This window comes from Astatotilapia calliptera, chromosome 16 (assembly GCF_964374335.1).
Source record: "Astatotilapia calliptera chromosome 16, fAstCal68.1, whole genome shotgun sequence".
NCBI classification, from domain to species: domain Eukaryota; kingdom Metazoa; phylum Chordata; class Actinopteri; order Cichliformes; family Cichlidae; genus Astatotilapia; species Astatotilapia calliptera.
In genome coordinates this window covers 8,574,910-8,591,410 of record NC_137437.1, presented here as the reverse complement: position 1 = coordinate 8,591,410, position 16,501 = coordinate 8,574,910, and the positions used below count along the sequence as shown (strand labels likewise).

The window sequence follows — 16,501 nt, the reverse complement described above, 5'->3', positions numbered from 1 at the left end:
CTCGTCTGGTCCTGTGCCCACCGGGCCTCAGCCAGTACGTTTGACACTGGAGCGCCGCCGCTGCCTTCCGCGCGGCCGGCCCCCTGAACTGCTCCGTCGTCTCCTTCGTCGCCGCCGCTGCCTTCCGCGCGGCCGGCCCCCTGAACTGCTCCTTCGTCGCCGCCGCTGCCTTCCGCGCGGCCGGCCCCCTGAACTGTTTGGACTCTTGTGCTGTCGGCCCCCTGGCCGGCCCCCTGAGCTCTTCTGTTTTGGACTCCTGTGCTGTCGGCCCCCTGGCCAGCCCCCTGCATTGTTCTTTTTTCTGGGCGCGTGTTTTGTTTTGGGGCTTTCTTGTGCTTTGGTGTTTTTGTTTCGTGCCCTCCTTCCTGGGCCCCCGCCGCCCGCCCTGGTCAGGTTGTTTTCTGTTTTGGGCGGTTTTTGGGTTTTTTTTTTTCGTTTTCTTGTGTTGGGCTGTCGGGAGCCAGCCCTTGGGGGGAGGGTACTGTCAGGGTCCTGGGTCTCCTGACCCAGCGTTTTAGTTCATTGTGATTTTTGTATTATTGTACTTGGTGTGAGTTTCTATGGTTTCTAGTTTCGATCCCTTGCCCTTCATGTTTCTCTATGTCCCCTCTGTTCTGTGTAAGTCTGTGTCTGCATGTTTGAGTTCCCCTCTGTGTCTCTCGGTTCTTAGAGTCCTCTGCCTTATGGTTTATGTCTCTGTTTTTCTTAGTTGCTGTCTCCACTGTGTCAAGTTCGCGTCTCTGTGTGATCCTTCCTGTTTTACTTTGTAGGTCCGTGTCTTATGTGAATGTGTCCTGCTTTGCTTGTCTCGTCAGTTCTAATTTCCCCCAGCTGTGCTCTCCTTCTGTGTCTCATTCTCCTCATTACTTCCCAGTGTATTTAGTCCCTGTGTTTCTCTGAGTCAGTGTTGCGTCGTACCCTCAACAAGCTGTGTGTGTTTTGCCTCCGTGTTGCCAGTGTTTTGTTTCCAGTTCCAGTTCAGTGTTTTGTGCTTCAGTGTTTTAGTCCACCAGCGTTTTTGTTTGTCTTTTGGTGAGTTTAGTAGTAAGAGGTTTTCCAGCATTAAAGCTGCGCTTTAAGTTGAACTTCTGTGTCTGAGTCCTGCATTTTGGATCCACCACTCCTGCTTGCCCGCCTGCCACACAGCCAACCATGACACCTGGGTTGTTGACCCAGTGTTTTCCGTTTTGTCATCTTCAGTTTATTTTCACATCTGTTTTCTGTGGCAGCATACCGCCTGCGTATTGTGTTCCAGTTATTCCCACGTATCATTAGTCAGATTATGTTCAGCTGTGTACTCACCGGTCTTTCATTATCATCCTCACCAGTCTGTGTATTTAAGCCCTCTGTTTCTATTCGTTCACTGTCGTGTCATTGATGTTACGTTGTCCTTCCCGTGTGTTCCCTCAGTTCAGTCAGCCATTCAGTTGTCTAGCCAGTCAGTGTCCGTTCACCCTCTGTTCACCCACTCCCTATAATAAACCTTCACCTACCTGCCAGTCCTGCGTTTGGGTTCCTTCTTCCTCGCCTCCACACAACGCCTGACACGATCGGACATGGTACAGCAGGAAAACAAGAGCAAAGTAAGAGAAAAAAATAAAAACGGGGTTCTCAAATGTGAAGTTCATGTTAACACACAGGTTTTGTTTCTAGGTAGTTCTGTGGATGTAGGCTCTGGGTGGAGCCAGGAGTTCAAAAGATTTAACATGATAATTAAACTGATTTCATTTTTTAACACAGGTTTGCAGGCCCGGAGCAAATATACTCGAGAGGGGAATCGCTGAGGTGTTCTGAGGAATAATATGACTAACCTTTTTCTTTTAATTTCGTAGATGTGGTGAAGCCTTTTCATTCTGTGTGACACATAAAATGTGTTGGCATCTTAACCTGCTGCTCCAGCATGCAACAGCATAGAGGATGGCAATGGGGTGAACAGACTCACAGAAAATCATAAGCATTGTCCGACAAATTAAAACACCCTCTATGAGCAATTATTTGACGACAACGGGAAGGAAAAACTCCCTTAAAGTGGTATTTAAACAAAAAAGTAACAAAAGGCAAGTGAAGAAGAAACCCTCAGTGCATCATGGGAATCCTCCAGCAGCCTAGTCCTATTGCAGTGAGGGTTCAAGGTCACCTGATTCAGCCCTAAGCTTTCAGCTTTATTAAAAAGGTCGCTTTTAAATGTAATAGAGTGTGTCTGTCTCTCCTATATATTTGTTTAATATCCACATTGAAGGACATATCCTGTTTAAAAATGACTCCAAGACTCCTTACAGAATTATTGAAGGCCAAGGTAATCCCAGAGTAAGTTTCTGGTTTGCCACTATTTTCCTCAGATTTTCAAGACCGAGTACAATAAGTTCAGATTTATCTGAATATAGAAACAGAAAATTAGAGGTAACCACGTCTTTATGTCTTCAAGACATTCCTGTACTTTAACCTGGTGTGCTATCTGATTCATGGATAGATGATGCTAGGGGTCATCTACATAGAACTGAAAATGTACGCTATGACTTTCAAAGATACTGCCTAAGGCAAGCATACATAAGCAGAATGCATAAAGTAAACAGCGTTCATCCTGGCACAGGACTTTGTGGTACTCTGTAATTAATCCTACCGAGTGAAGAAGACTCCCCATTTACATGAACAAATTGGAGTCTATTTGCCGCGTTCTGATATAATTCATATCACTGAATATGTCACGGTCTGGCTGGGGCAGACCGTATGTGTTGCAGGGAAGGACTCAAGCGCAGACCAAAACGTGGTGTGGATTAACAAAACAAGCCGTTTAATAAGGCAAGAAACAAGGGTACAAAATAATAGGGCATGGGTGAAAACTAAACAATAACCTAAACTGGGTGAACTAATAACAAAACATGAAAAAACCTTAACCATAATGAACTGACATGGGTACCTGGAGATGAGACATGGATGAGCAGACGACCTGACAAGGAATGACTGAAAGACTAAATACACACAGGAGGATAATGAGGAAAGTGGGAACACATGAGGAAACAGCTGACACACATGAACATAACGACGTGACAAGGGGAGCGTAACATTAACAACATTGAACCTAGGAACACAGGAACCCTTCAAAATAAAACCGGAAATCTAATGAAACGCAGACCTGACAACATAAGACACATAGATAAGAAACACACGAAGCGAAGGGCAAGGGAGACTTCACAGGGTATGACAATACAAGGGGGGAACTGATAAACAGATGCACCTAGGAAACATAATAAGCTAGAACATACACTAACAGCATCCAAAGAACTGAAACTCAAAACACTGGGTCATAAGACCCAGGACTGTGACAGAATAGCGATGACTAGAAATAGAGAATCGAGACAGAAGCACAAAATGGACCACTTTGGAGAACCTGTCAATTATGGAAAATATGACGAAGTTGCTAGAGCAGTACGGCAAGCCGGTGACAAAATCTAAGGCAATGTGAGACCAGGGCTGACTTAAAACCGTTAAGGGGCGTAAAAAATGCCAAAACATATTTGCATACATCACCTTCTAAAGAGAGTCACTAAAAGCATTTTAACAAGGAAATTGTCCTTGCGATCAAAGTGCGCTGTGTGGAGCCAGTGCAGCACATTGGAGTGTGCGGTAGGTGGAGCAAATAGCCTGTGAGGTGGGCCGCAGCTGGATCAGGCTCTTCTGGCTGTGCACAGCGCACCAATGTCTTGATTTCCCAGGTAACAGCGCCCACTACACAGGATGCAAGTAAGATATGCACTGGTTTCGATGATTCAGAGGGTTCTTCACAGTTATTTCATTCAGTCCTCCAAAATCTATACAAGGCCTGAGTTTATCATCCTTTTTGCTCAAAAGAAAGAAACTGGTGGCGAGAGGTATGGACCAAGGTAGATTTAACCTGGCTTCCAGTGACTCCTTACTGTACTTTTCCATAGCTGTTTTTTTTTTTTGGGGGGGGGGGGGGGGGCAATGAGATTGTCGAAGTGGCTTGAAGTGGCCAGTACCAGCTGTGGCTGCCAAGCCTGTAGTGTCTTGTTGCACTAAAAAACTTTTTTGTCATTTGACGTTGTCCTCAAGCTCTCATTATGTCAAGCTTATCTAAGAAGCTAATCTAAGTTTTAGCTAATCTAAGTCTTTTTATCTTGGTTCTAAAATGTAGGTTGTGATTCTTTGTAAAGCTGTTCTGTTTTTGTTTGTATTGTTATTTTATTTTCATTTATTTCCCTTTCCATTCCTGCTGGCACTGGTAGCCAGGCTCTTTGTCATAACTTTATGAACACTGTGTGAAGCAGTTCTTTGTCCACCTCTATATTATACAAATGGTAGACTAAGGACAATAGCCACCTGGCAAAATTGGGATATGCGAAATGTTGACCCTGAATAGACCTTTTGACCTCTAAATAATCCCCCCGTAGTCCCCCTGTACCGTTAATAACATTGTTTTAGTTTTAGCCTTTATCTAGGCTGAAGTCGTTCAATGTCTTGAGGACTATGCTGCCTGTTCTCAATGGTGGCAAGTTCAGTATTCTATGTGGCAGTGCCACAGCACTCTATCACTCTCCTTGGTAAAATACCCCTACGCCATACACAGCCTGGAGGTGTGTTTGAGGTCACCAAAAGATGCTGTGGTACCCACACTGGTTCAATGTGCCTTCAGTTTTGAATTAATCCCCAACAGTGTATTAGTGTATTTTAATGTTAAGACTAATATCTCATAATTAGCATCATATATTTGTGTTTTGTCTTTTACTGCACACAGTGCATCGTAGAATAGTTTTGAACTCACACGGATACTAACAGAAACAACACTTCCTCACAACTTCCTCACAGGAATGTGGCCTCGATCATAAATCTGCTGTTATAGTATGCACTATATAGGGCTTTGGAGTTGACGTCACGCCGCAATGCATTATGGGAGCGCAGCGCCATTTTCGGGGTCTACGAATCAACACAAACACACTGTGTTGGAACGACGACTACAAGAAAGATGCTTAAAAGCAGCTCAAAAGAGAATGAACTGTTTAGAGACCGATTGCGTCCAGAGGCGAAGCAGCGGTACTTGCAGAAAATAGCGTGCATTGGAAATGTGGACCCGTATGAAATACGGCCGTGGAGTAGAAACCCTGAAGACCAACCGCTATTGACGTAGCCTGACCTTGTCTGTGGAGTCAGCGCGTACAAGTCATCATTCAAACAAAGGTAAGTCAGCTCGAGTACTGCGAGTGAAATGCTTTTGATTTCCCTGCAAACATTCACATTAGTGCAGCAGTTATCATTCAAACAAAGGTAAGTCAGCTCGAGTACTGCGAGTGAAATGCTTTTGATTTCCCTGCAAACATTCACATTAGTGCAGCATAAATTCATTCATGAGGGGAAATTACAGTGAGAACATGTGAAGGCTGTTAGAGGGATAACATAGTGAGTTCAGTGCATTGATGAGACATTGTCCTGAAGGATTGTTGTTCTTTATGGTTAAAGAAATTGCACCAATTTATTCATATTTATTATAAATAATTCTAATTATACATCTTGCTTCCATGTTTGTATCCTGTGTCACTAAAAATACATTGTATTTTAGTTTTATACATTGATCAATGACCTGCAGAATCTCCTTATCATATTAAATGATTCATAATTGTCACTTTATGCTTTCTCCATCTCTAAAGTGATGACATCCTTGCATTACATACTTTAGGTTCATTTTCTGCAGGCAGGTTTCTGACAGAGAACAGGCAGATTTAGAATATAACATGCAGCGTTCTATAGATGGACACATAAAGAAATGAAAAATTACATGTATGTGCTAACTTTCTAAACACTTTGTTACATTTATGATAAAGTAGATTAAAGGCATTTATGTCGGCCTTGGCTCATTAGTTCTTGTCTTTAAATGAACTTTGTCTGTGTGTGTTTCAGGTCCTGCACTCTCAAAGACTGAATGAACCAGCATTGCAGCCATGGGTCACTGAGAGCATCACAGGGAAGGTTGAAGTCGCCCACTGCACCTGTATGGCCGGAGTCGCGGAGACCTGCACCCACGTCACTGCTCTTCTGTTTAATGTAGAAGCAACAGTGTTGATCCGTGGCACAAGGACTGTTACAGATGAACCTGCATACTGGGTTTTGCTGGGTAATATGACCAAGATACAGCCAGAGGTTGGCCATAAGATGGACTTCTCCTCTTCAGCTGCCCAAAAAAAAGGCTCTCAATCAAAACATAAACAGACCATCTGTAGTGACAGGGAAAAGGAGCCGTCCTCAAAACAGAAAAATCCCACCTGCTACTGTGGAGGAGTTGTCACTGCTATTGGATACTTTGCTGGAACACAGTAAAGCTGTGGGTTGTGGGAATGACCCATAATGTTTTATCTAGGGGTCTAGATTTATGCCCGTAGTGCACTGCTGTGTAAATAATTAGCATTTACTGAATATGTACTGACTGAGTACCACTGTTCAAAAGTTGAATAAAGAAACAAATTAATTTTTGCCTCTTTTTTTTTTTATTAAAACCACCTTATAGAACATCACATCAGTTACAATGTAGAATCCATGTCATTTATAGTTTACAAATGACAAAATGTTTACATAAAATCATGACAGTGTTTACATGATATCACCCACTTCTAACATTACTTTATTTACTGTATCTTTTGAAAAAATACAGCAATTTTAACAGCACAAGACTTAAGAATATTTAACAGGAGCAGGTTTCATTTTTCCCTGGTTTTATTATCACACTGTTCACCAAACGCAGCAAACCTTCACCATCTTATCCACCTCTTCACCCTCACATGGAAGAAGTAATCTGATTGGCATGGTGGTATGTTTGAAGCAGAACCCAGTCACGATGTTTCATCCATTTCATAGGCTGGTTTGCTGCAATAATGCCAAATAATTAGCAACTCTATAAATAGAAGGTAGTTCTGCAAAATTACTCAGTAGGATGTTTGGTCTAATTTGCTATGAGCTCAGAGCGCATTGAAAATAAAACTAATAGGCTATAAAGAGTGATATGAACATATTTAGAACTTACCGGAATGAAAATGTCAGGAGCACCAACAGATATTTGGAGATGGAAGAGAACTGGATATCAGCTCGTCTCACAGCTGCTATCCAGACTAGACACCTTCGTTTGGTAACATCGATACACGAGCTGCCTCATGTTGCTTCCAGGTTGGGAAAGAATGAAAAGATAAACCATTTTCAAGCTTATTCTCTTGCCGGTCGTGTGATCGAACATTGCAGCCGACCACACAGCAAATACGAACCATGGCTGTTGTGTGTTACTTTGCTCCCTTTTCACTTGCGCTAGACCCCCAAAATGGCGGATCGGGCCAAAATACTTTCCACGCCCACCCCCGTGACATCACGCTCCAAAGCCCTATACCCCCCTTTTTAATTCTACAGACCTGGGGGAGGAAAGAGGTGGTTATCATGGTAATAGGAGTGTTGCCTATAGAAGGGTCATCTCCATATAAGGAGATGTCCAGAAAGTTGAAGAAGAAGAAACGTGAGCCCATATCAGACCTAAGGCTACATTGAACTGTTTCAACCAATCATGTTCACGTTCACCTTTTTTGCAATGCAAAAACACACGGAGGGTGGAAACAGGATCCCAAATGTGGACTTATCAGTCCAAAGCACAGATTTCCACTGGTCTAACATCCATTCTTTGTGGTTCATGCCCCCCCTGATGAACCCTGACAAGGCACACCTGTGAAGTGAAAACCATTTCAGGTGACTAAATCATGAAGCTCATTGAGAGAGGGCCAAGGGTTTGCAGTGTTGTCAACAAAGCAAATGGTGGCTACTTTCAGGAATCTAAAATATAACACATGTTTACAGTTATTTTTAAGCTTTTTCTTTGCGACATGATTCCATATATTGCTTCATATATTTGATGTCTTTATTATGTATCTACAATTTAGAAAGTAGTAGAAATAACGAAGAAAACATTAAATGAGAAGGAGCTTGGAAAGAAAAGCTTCTGGACTTCTTATGTTTCTTGAAGACATTTTGCCTGTCATCTGAGAGGTTCTAAGAGCAATTAGTGGAGAGTCCCAGATCATTAAATTCTATTGAGAGTGTCCTGATAAGGTCCTGAGCCTCCTATTATTCCTCTGTCTTATCACACGAGCCAAGGTGTGAAAAGTGGTATCTACAAAGTGGTAATAGCTTTGAAATTACTATATTGTTATATTATTTTTTTCTGCCTTGTTACCCTAGTATTACCCCTTTGTTACTGAACTGTATTTTTCTACACCCCCACTTATTATCCAATTATATACATTTCAGTGTATTATGACTCAACTGTAATCAATCGTGCTACCATGATTTTACCTGGATATTAAGTGGTTATTACTTTGAAAACTGAGTGGTAATAACTTAGAAATTACCACATTATTAAGGTCTTATTTTTGCCCTGTTATCCTAATGTTTCCACTTTATTACTGAGCTGTAACAGAAAGTAAGTCATTATTTGTATTATTATTATTGTTTGTAATTTAGTTTTAGTTAACAATTGTTGCACTTGCTAGAAGCATTAACATTATTATCATTACTGTGACACTTTCTGTCATCTTGCACTACTGGTCATACTCATATTTATGTTTTATACAATTCTTCTTATCTTTTTCATTAGCTGTTTAACTTTCTGTTCTTAAATTTATTCCAGCTGTTACATTTATTACTCTCTCTGATTCTGAACATAGTGTTTCTTTTTGTGTATGTAAAAGGCACAATAATTTATCCCAGGATTAATAAAGTTCTTATCTAATCTTAATTTTATTGTACACTATGTTTGACAACACAGTATTTATAAAATACAAATATAACAACAGTGTATAATAACCAGAGAAAACAAGAAAACACGAACCACTGAAGTGAACATTATTGGAGCCAAAAGGTGAATACACTGAAAAAGAAATGGAGTGAGATTTACTAGGTAATAATTAACACATAAAAAACATAAGAAGAATTAAAAATACTTACATATATTTTTCTCGTAATTTTCATTTAGAATATGCACCACAGTCACAACTGTGACAGCAATAGTGATGTTTTTTCTATCACTGTTTAGAACCATAATTCAGTAAGTCAGTCCATTCTCTTCTATTTGCCCATATCATGGTCCAAGGGGGCAGACACATACTATAAACCCTGGGCAGGTGGTCAGTATGTCAAAGGTCAAAAAGTAGAGACAGACAGCCATTCACACCTAGTCAATTTAGAATCACCATGCAAGTCTTTTGATTCTGAGCAGAAGCTGTGTAACCCCACATAGACAAGGGAACATTAAAACTATGCACCAGCTGGATTCAAATCCAGGGCTTTCTTGCTGTGGTGTGTCAGTGCTAACCATTGCACAAGCAGGTTTCGTACTCTTTTTACAGTATGTTGGCACCACTTGTGTCATACTTGAAGATCTCCAACGTGATGATAAGTTTAACAGCATTTCTAAACCAGGGGTAAAACAAGGCATAGATCAAAGGGTTTAGACAAGAGTTAATGTAAAAGATAATGACCGCAAAAGATGCAGCTGGATTATTGATTGCATTTTCATCAACAAGAGAGTAGCAGTAGAGTGGAGAGAAGCATGCTAGAAACACAACTACAAGAATCCCCAGAGTCCTGGCTGCTTTCAGCTCAGATTTGTTTGTTTGATTCAGTGAACGCTGAAGTGTGACCAATGTAACATGAGAGCGCATGGCACGAGCTTGAGACACAGCCACCACAAATACTCTCATATACAAGGCTATGATAACAGTTACTGGAACAAAAAAGAATAAAATAAGGTCAGCAACAATAGCAATATTGCTGCTAAAAAATACACACTCTCCAAAGCAAGAATTATACCTGCCTGGTTCAATCATGATATTCTTTGTATAAAGATTGCTGTAGAAAAAAGCATAAAACCAACAGAGACAAACACTGAGTTTGACTTTCGCCAAAGTAATTCTGCTGGGATAATGCAGAGGGTCACAAATAGCCACATAGCGGTCAACTGATATTAGAACAATGTTCCCTATTGAAGCACAGATAATGTTGCTGGTCAAATACCAATAAGCAGAACACATACGATCACCAAGTACCCAGCAGCTTGTGTTTCTAAAAATTTCCAAAGGCAACAACAGGAGACCCACAAAAAAGTCTGAGACGGCCAGAGAGAGGAGGAGGATATTACTGGGTGTGTGCAGCTGCCTGCAGGGAGACAGAAAAGAATATAATGCACATCGTTAATGTCAACATGTCTTCAGTGAAAATGCTGCACTACTAAGGCATGATTCAATTCAAGCAAATAAGACATTATGACCATGGTTAAAATTCATTCTTTAATCACTAAGTCATATAATGTAAATGGAAGCTTTCACACATCTAAAACTTAAACTGTAGTTTCAGTTGAAAAGTTAATCTCTGCCTGAAGTGGGAGACTGAGATGATGACGAGAAGGTTTAGAGCAGCAGTGAGCAGAGAGATACATGAGAGCACAATGTTCAGGAGCACAGCTTTGGACCAGTGAAGTGTCGGCTTCCTGCAGGAGCTGTTGAGGAGTTGTGGGAAACAGAGCTCGACTCCTTTCGGTATCTCCATCATCAGACACCTGCAGCTCTCTAATTAGAAATTCTTCTCATACAGCTAATTTATCTCACTCCTCCCACCAATCTCTTTCAGTCTAAAACATGACCCTCCTTTTCTCTTCTTCCTTTCCTTCACAATTTCATTTTTTTAACACTGACTGTCTCATTCACGCTTGGTTAATAGATTTTCTTAGATTATGGTCAGTTTTTTGGTATTCTCTGTTTGGTTCTTAGTTTTATTTTCCATGTATTTCATGTATTTTACATTTTCAGCTTTATATATTTTCTTTCACATTTTGAACCTTAGTTATTGTCTCTGACCAGCATGGTGATGTTGTGGTTTGCACTGTTGCCTCATAGCAAAACTGTCCTGAGTATGAACCCAGCCTGGTGCTGATAATCAAATGGATTTGATTAACTGATCAGCATTAATGTGACCACATCTATAAACCCAGGAATGGCAGTTTACTGGTCAACATTCTGGTGTCTGTTAAAATATTGCCAGGCAGAAAAAACATCAGCAGTTATATTAGAGACTGAACCTTTGATGGACATCAGTCTGGGAAAGGCTGTAACAACTTTTTAAACAGTGTGACACCCATCATTTTACAAATGTTATTTACAAGTGGAAAACCTTCAAGACACCTGCCAATCCACCTAGAAGTGGACAGCTCAGCAATTTGCTCCAAGGTCAGACTATGCAACACTCAGTTAAACTGAAAAACACCAAAGACCTACATCACCAAAGACCTACTGTTTTTCTGCTTTTGTTTTCACTTTTTGTGAAAACCAGACATCTAATACCTATCCAACAGCTAAAGCTTGGCTAAAATTCAACCATGCAACAGGTTGTGCTTTAAAATATGCAATTTTCACACGCGTGAAGCAGAAATGTGGGAGGAAGTACTGCCAGACGGTATGTTTCCAAGACGGCAGGTGTCGATCTAGCGTTTGAAGAGAGAGTCTCCCTTCTCTTGGGAACGCAGGCATCTGTTTAAAGCAAATGGATTTATTTTTAACAAGTCAGGGGTGAAACTGTTCACCTCCAACTTGTTTTATTCCATACGTCATCCAAGGCTGAGATAAACGAGGAGTTATCTCATAAAGAGGAACAAACAGTACTCCAAGAACAGACAAAGCCCAGCAGAAACCTTGAGGAGGAGCTCCATCTGCCCCCACCCGGGAAGAGCCTCAGAAAGGAGAGACATCTGAGGCAAGAAGAGGGGTCCCTATTTGCCTCCAACTCTCTCAACAACACCAACGACCAGGACCAGGACCAGGGACCACGATCTTCCCCGGTCCCCCAGGAACTGTACTAAACTGGTTCAAAACATACTTAGAAAACAGGAAATACTTTGTATCAATAGGTAACTTCACATCTGAGCAGACAAGTATCACATGTGGAGTTCCACAAGGTTCCATCTTGGGACCCCCTCTGTTTAACATTTACATGCTCCCACTGGCACAGATTATAAAGAACAACAAAATAAACTACCACAGCTATGCAGATGATACACAAATATATATCACAATGTCACCAGGAGACCAAGGCCCTGTACAGGCTCTTCGTAAATGCATTGAGGAAATTAATGACTGGTTGTGCCAAAATTTTCTCCAGCTAAACAAAAACAAAACTGAGGTAATAGTCTTTGGCGCCAAAGAAAAACGATTACAGGTCACCAGAGAACTTCAATCTATACACCTAAAAACCACAGACCAGGCGAAAAATTTGGGTGTAGTGATGGATGCAGACCTAAACTTAGAAAAACACATTAAGACAATAACAAAGTCAGCTTACTATCACCTCAAGAATATTTCAAGGATAAAAGATCTGATGTCTCAACAGGACCTGGAAAAACTAGTCCACGCATTCATCTTTAGTAGGCTTGATTACTGTAACAGCATCTTTACAGGTCTACCTAAAAAATCAGTCAGACAACTACAGCTCATTCAGAACTCTGCTGCTCGAGTCCTCACTAAGACCAAAAAAGTGGACCACATCAGTCCAGCTCTGAGGTCTTTACACTGGCTGCCTGTCCGTAAGAGGATAGACTTTAAAGTTCTGATGCTGGTCTATAAAGCTCTGAATGGTTTAGGACCAAAATACATCAGTGACCTCCTGACCCAGTATGAACCTTCCAGATCCCTCAGGTCATCTGGATCCAGTCTTTTATCAGTTCCCAGAGTCAGAACCAGACACGGAGAAGCTGCATTCAGCTTTTATGCTCCTTATATCTGGAACAAACTCCCAGAAAGCCTCAGATCAGCTGAAACACTCAGTTTATTTAAATCCAGGTTGAAGACTTACCTGTTCTCAGCTGCATTTGAATAAAGCACCAAATCCACACTTTTAAGCTTAAACTTCAAAAAGTTACATTTTAACTACTGATTTTATCTACTGTTCTGATTTTATCTGTTTTGATTTTTTTTTTTACATACTGTTTTGTTTGTTTGTTTGTTTGTTATTTAGTTAGTTTGTTTGTTTGCTTGTTTTAATCAATTTTAAATCATGCTTTTTATTTGTTTTTGTTTCTAATGTCTCTGTAAAGCACTTTGAACCACCTTGTTGTTGAATTGTGCTATACAAATAAACTTGCCTTGCTTTGCCTCTATTCACTGTGGAGAGCAGAGCAGCGTCGTAAAGGACGCTGTACACATTAGTCATTACAAAAATGTATTTGACATAATATTAAAATTAGGGATGGGTATCGTTTAGGTTTTATCCGATACCGGTGCCAAATCGGTACTTTTGAAACGGTGCCGGTGCTTAAACGGTGCTCGAACCGGTGCTTAAAGAATGGAGAACACAAACTTTGTCCAAAAACCTCTCATGTTCAGCTGGTTTTTTTTTGTAAAAAGATAACAATGTCAGCCTTTTCTGCAGCTATGTGGCATATATGGTATCACTCTTGGCTGGAAGCAGTGCTTAAACAATGGAAAAAACATAAACTTTGTCCAAAAACCTCTCATGTTTAACTGTTTTCCACTTTTTCTTTGGTCATTTTAGCCTTTTTGGCAGGGTGAAGGGAGTATCTGCCATCAAACAAGAAGACAGCTGCATGTAGCTATGATGATGCTTGCTAGTTCACCTTACCTGCATTAATGTAATAACGTGGTTAGCCTACTCAACGTAAATTACACACTAACAACATTAAGCTACTCACGCAGAGAAGAACGGCTGCTGCTGCATCATCATCCTCATCATTTCTGCTACACTGGCAGGGCTAGGGGCCAGGACTCTATTCTTCGGGTTTTTGGGGGATGTTGCTCCGGGTCCGATAACTGGCAATCCACCCGACGTGCACGGTGTGAGGTCTCGCAGCAAGCTATCAAATACGGCGCATTTCTCGGCTTTTAAAAAAAAACCGCTATGCGTCGCCAGCTGTTTAATCGGATTCTTGGTGTTACCTCCTTTGACAGTATCAGCTTAAAGCACTTGTTGCAGGCTGCTGAGTTTGCATATTTTGCTGTGAAGTACAGCCAGACTTTTGACCGCTTCGCCTTGGGCATTTTTAATCTGTAGCTCTGCTCTAACAGAACGTACGTACCTGGCCCCGCCTACTATCCTCGGAAACGTAAAATGATTGGCTAGAAGTGTATCACAGCTCAGGAAAAAAAAACACCGAAATAAAGCACCGAAATGTGCGCTGCTTTTCGGTCTGGTTACTACCGTTTATGTCAGAACCGGTGCCATCATGGCACCGGACACCGGTACCCATCCCTAATTAAAATGCTCAAACAGAAAAACATTAAACATAAATATATAAAATATAACTATTTACAGAGAGACAGGAATAAAAAGGACCCAGCTTAAAGTGGAAGAGCCTCAGGGAGAAGGAGGAGAAAAATAAGAACACTGTTTCTGCCCTGGAGAGCCTGCTGACTCATCACAAAAACACTGATTGCTAGAATGAATGGCTTTGGCTGGACCTGCCCCTTTGAACTAGGTCAGAGTATCACATCACAAGGCTCCTGTTTGTTTGTTGCAGCACGACTTGACGCTGGAGTTCAGATTTTTTCAACTCGAGCGGTAGACGCGATAAGCGTGAATGCACAAAATGCACCACACAAACTGCAGCACGTATTTTACTTCGCACTTCAAACGTGTCAGTCGTGCTACTTGGTTGCGCGAATCAGGCAGAAAAGCGTTTTTGCGACGCAAATCTGCTTCTTACGGAGCCCCGCAGGGGACATGGGAGAAAAAAAAATTAAGACAGACTTTTGCAAGGTCTCGCAAAACTAACTCGGGATCTCGCAAAAGTTTTGCAAGATCTTGCAAAACAAACTCGGGATCTCGCAAAAGTTTTAGCCGCATTCTTCTTCTTAGCTCGAAGCTAACGGGAGGTCGAGACCTACTACAGCCGGGAGGAACACATTGTGCCTCGACCTCCTGGTCGGCTTCGAGCCGGCGTCCGAAGAATGCAGCTAAAACTTTTGCGAGATCTCGCAAAAGTTTTGCGAGATCCCGAGTTTGTTTTGCGAGATCCCGAGTTAGTTTTGCGAGATCCTCCCATGTCCCCTGCGGGGCTCCGTAGCTTCTGAAATCATCCCCCACTCGCGCTTCATCGCGCTGCTCCATTGACTTTACATGTAAACCTGAAGCTCTGGTCGCGTCTATCGCGTTCGGTGTGAACGCACTGTAAGGACACACCCAGAAACATTGTTTTCTCCATCAAATGGCAATTTTATAAAAGAAGTTTTACTCATGGCAAGGTTTGATCCCATGATGCAAGAGCACATTAACCGTGTCCAGCAGCCACACCAGCTATCTTGGTCACCATGTACAAAACTCGTGAATTTGTTTAGTAGTTTTAGTTAGTAGTTTAGTATTAGCCACACTGGCCAGCTGTCAGTTGTGATTCGGATTGTGTCATTACAAGAGAAGCCCCATGTTGAGGAGTATTTTATGTTTTTGATGAAAGCTGACTGTAATGTTATGTGCACATTGAGAATTTTAGCATCTCCTAGTGGTTAGCTTGGAGACTGCGGTCAAGTGAATTTTTATGTGGTTTGGCTTGTATTCCTATTGGATGTTTAGAGTCACATGAGTGGGGTGATACAGGAAGAGTTTCCTATTGGATGTTTAGAGTCACATGAGTGGGGTAATGCAGGAAGCCATTTTAGTATTGGGATTTGCACAATGAGGCGTACCAGAAGTCTCCCTGTTTAATCCTTAAGCATCCACCTGTGTTATGCCATGGAGAAGCTTTGTTTGTAAGTTTGAATTGTGTTTCATCTTTATAAGTAGTGAGTGTTGTATATTTTATTGATTTTATGCATATTTGGAGAGATGTATATATAAATGCCTAGATCTGTTCACCATGTGAAGCAAATGCATAATTCTTTATTGAGCATATTTCTTTTTGTATTTTTTGTAGTTTCACAAGTTCTGGGAAATCACTGTAAGTTGTACGTTGATGAAGACAAACAAGTAAACAGCCCTCAACTTTACTTTCACGCCTGACTCATCATTCAACGCTTTCAGTGCTTACGGCATATGTTTAGCTATCTGTCACTTCGTGTACCAGAACCACGCACGCAGGGGACAGAATAGTGAAAAAACAGCATCACACCTTGGATAATACAGTAAGTCTGGATAGCAGAGACCGCTAACGCTCATTAGTCTTCCTGCCTCGTTTAGTTTTACCTTGCATGCCGAATAGTCATCATGGACAATAAGCCAGATACAGAAGATCAACAGAAGACTAGATCTCCAGGAACATCTGTGAAATCATATGTGACCAGATCTGTTGCTAGTTCTTCTAACAGCTCCTGCAAGTCTTCAGCAAGCCTAGCAGCTGCTAAAGCACGCGCAAGAGCTGAAGCAGTGCGTGCTCGCTCCACCTTTGTCAAAAAAGAAACTGAACTCATGGTGGAAAAAGCCCAGTTGAGAGTAGAAGAGGCACGCATGGAGGCTGCTCTGGCCACAC

General features: G+C 41.5%; 1 protein-coding gene and 1 long non-coding RNA gene across 2 annotated transcripts; one reads left to right on the top strand and one right to left on the bottom strand.

Annotated features, from left to right (window-relative positions):
- Window positions 1-8,856: 8,856 nt before the first annotated feature.
- Window positions 8,857-10,587, bottom strand: LOC113007270 (trace amine-associated receptor 13c-like). The gene is made up of 2 exons (XM_026143661.2): window positions 10,412-10,587; window positions 8,857-10,194 (listed from the first exon to the last, which is right to left on the bottom strand). The coding sequence occupies exons 1-2, from the start codon at window positions 10,585-10,587 to the stop codon at window positions 9,381-9,383; spliced, it is 990 nt and encodes a 329-aa protein (XP_025999446.2). The 3' UTR covers window positions 8,857-9,380.
- A 5,075-nt stretch (window positions 10,588-15,662) lies between these two features.
- On the top strand, window positions 15,663-16,022 carry LOC113010547 (uncharacterized). The gene is made up of 2 exons (XR_013902166.1): window positions 15,663-15,785; window positions 15,950-16,022. It is a non-coding gene; the product is annotated as an uncharacterized LOC113010547 (long non-coding RNA).
- The last annotated feature ends 479 nt before the right edge of the window (window positions 16,023-16,501 follow it).

What these genes read in the sequence shown, in the direction of transcription:
- LOC113007270 (XM_026143661.2), bottom strand. Translation starts at nt 10,587, where the DNA reads ATGATGGAGATACCGAAAGGAGTCGAGCTCTGTTTCCCACAACTCCTC. An exon ending in ATCTCAGTCTCCCACTTCAG is followed by an intron (nt 10,195 to 10,411) that starts GCAGAGATTAAC and finishes GTCTCCCTGCAG; the next exon opens with GCAGCTGCACACACCCAGTA.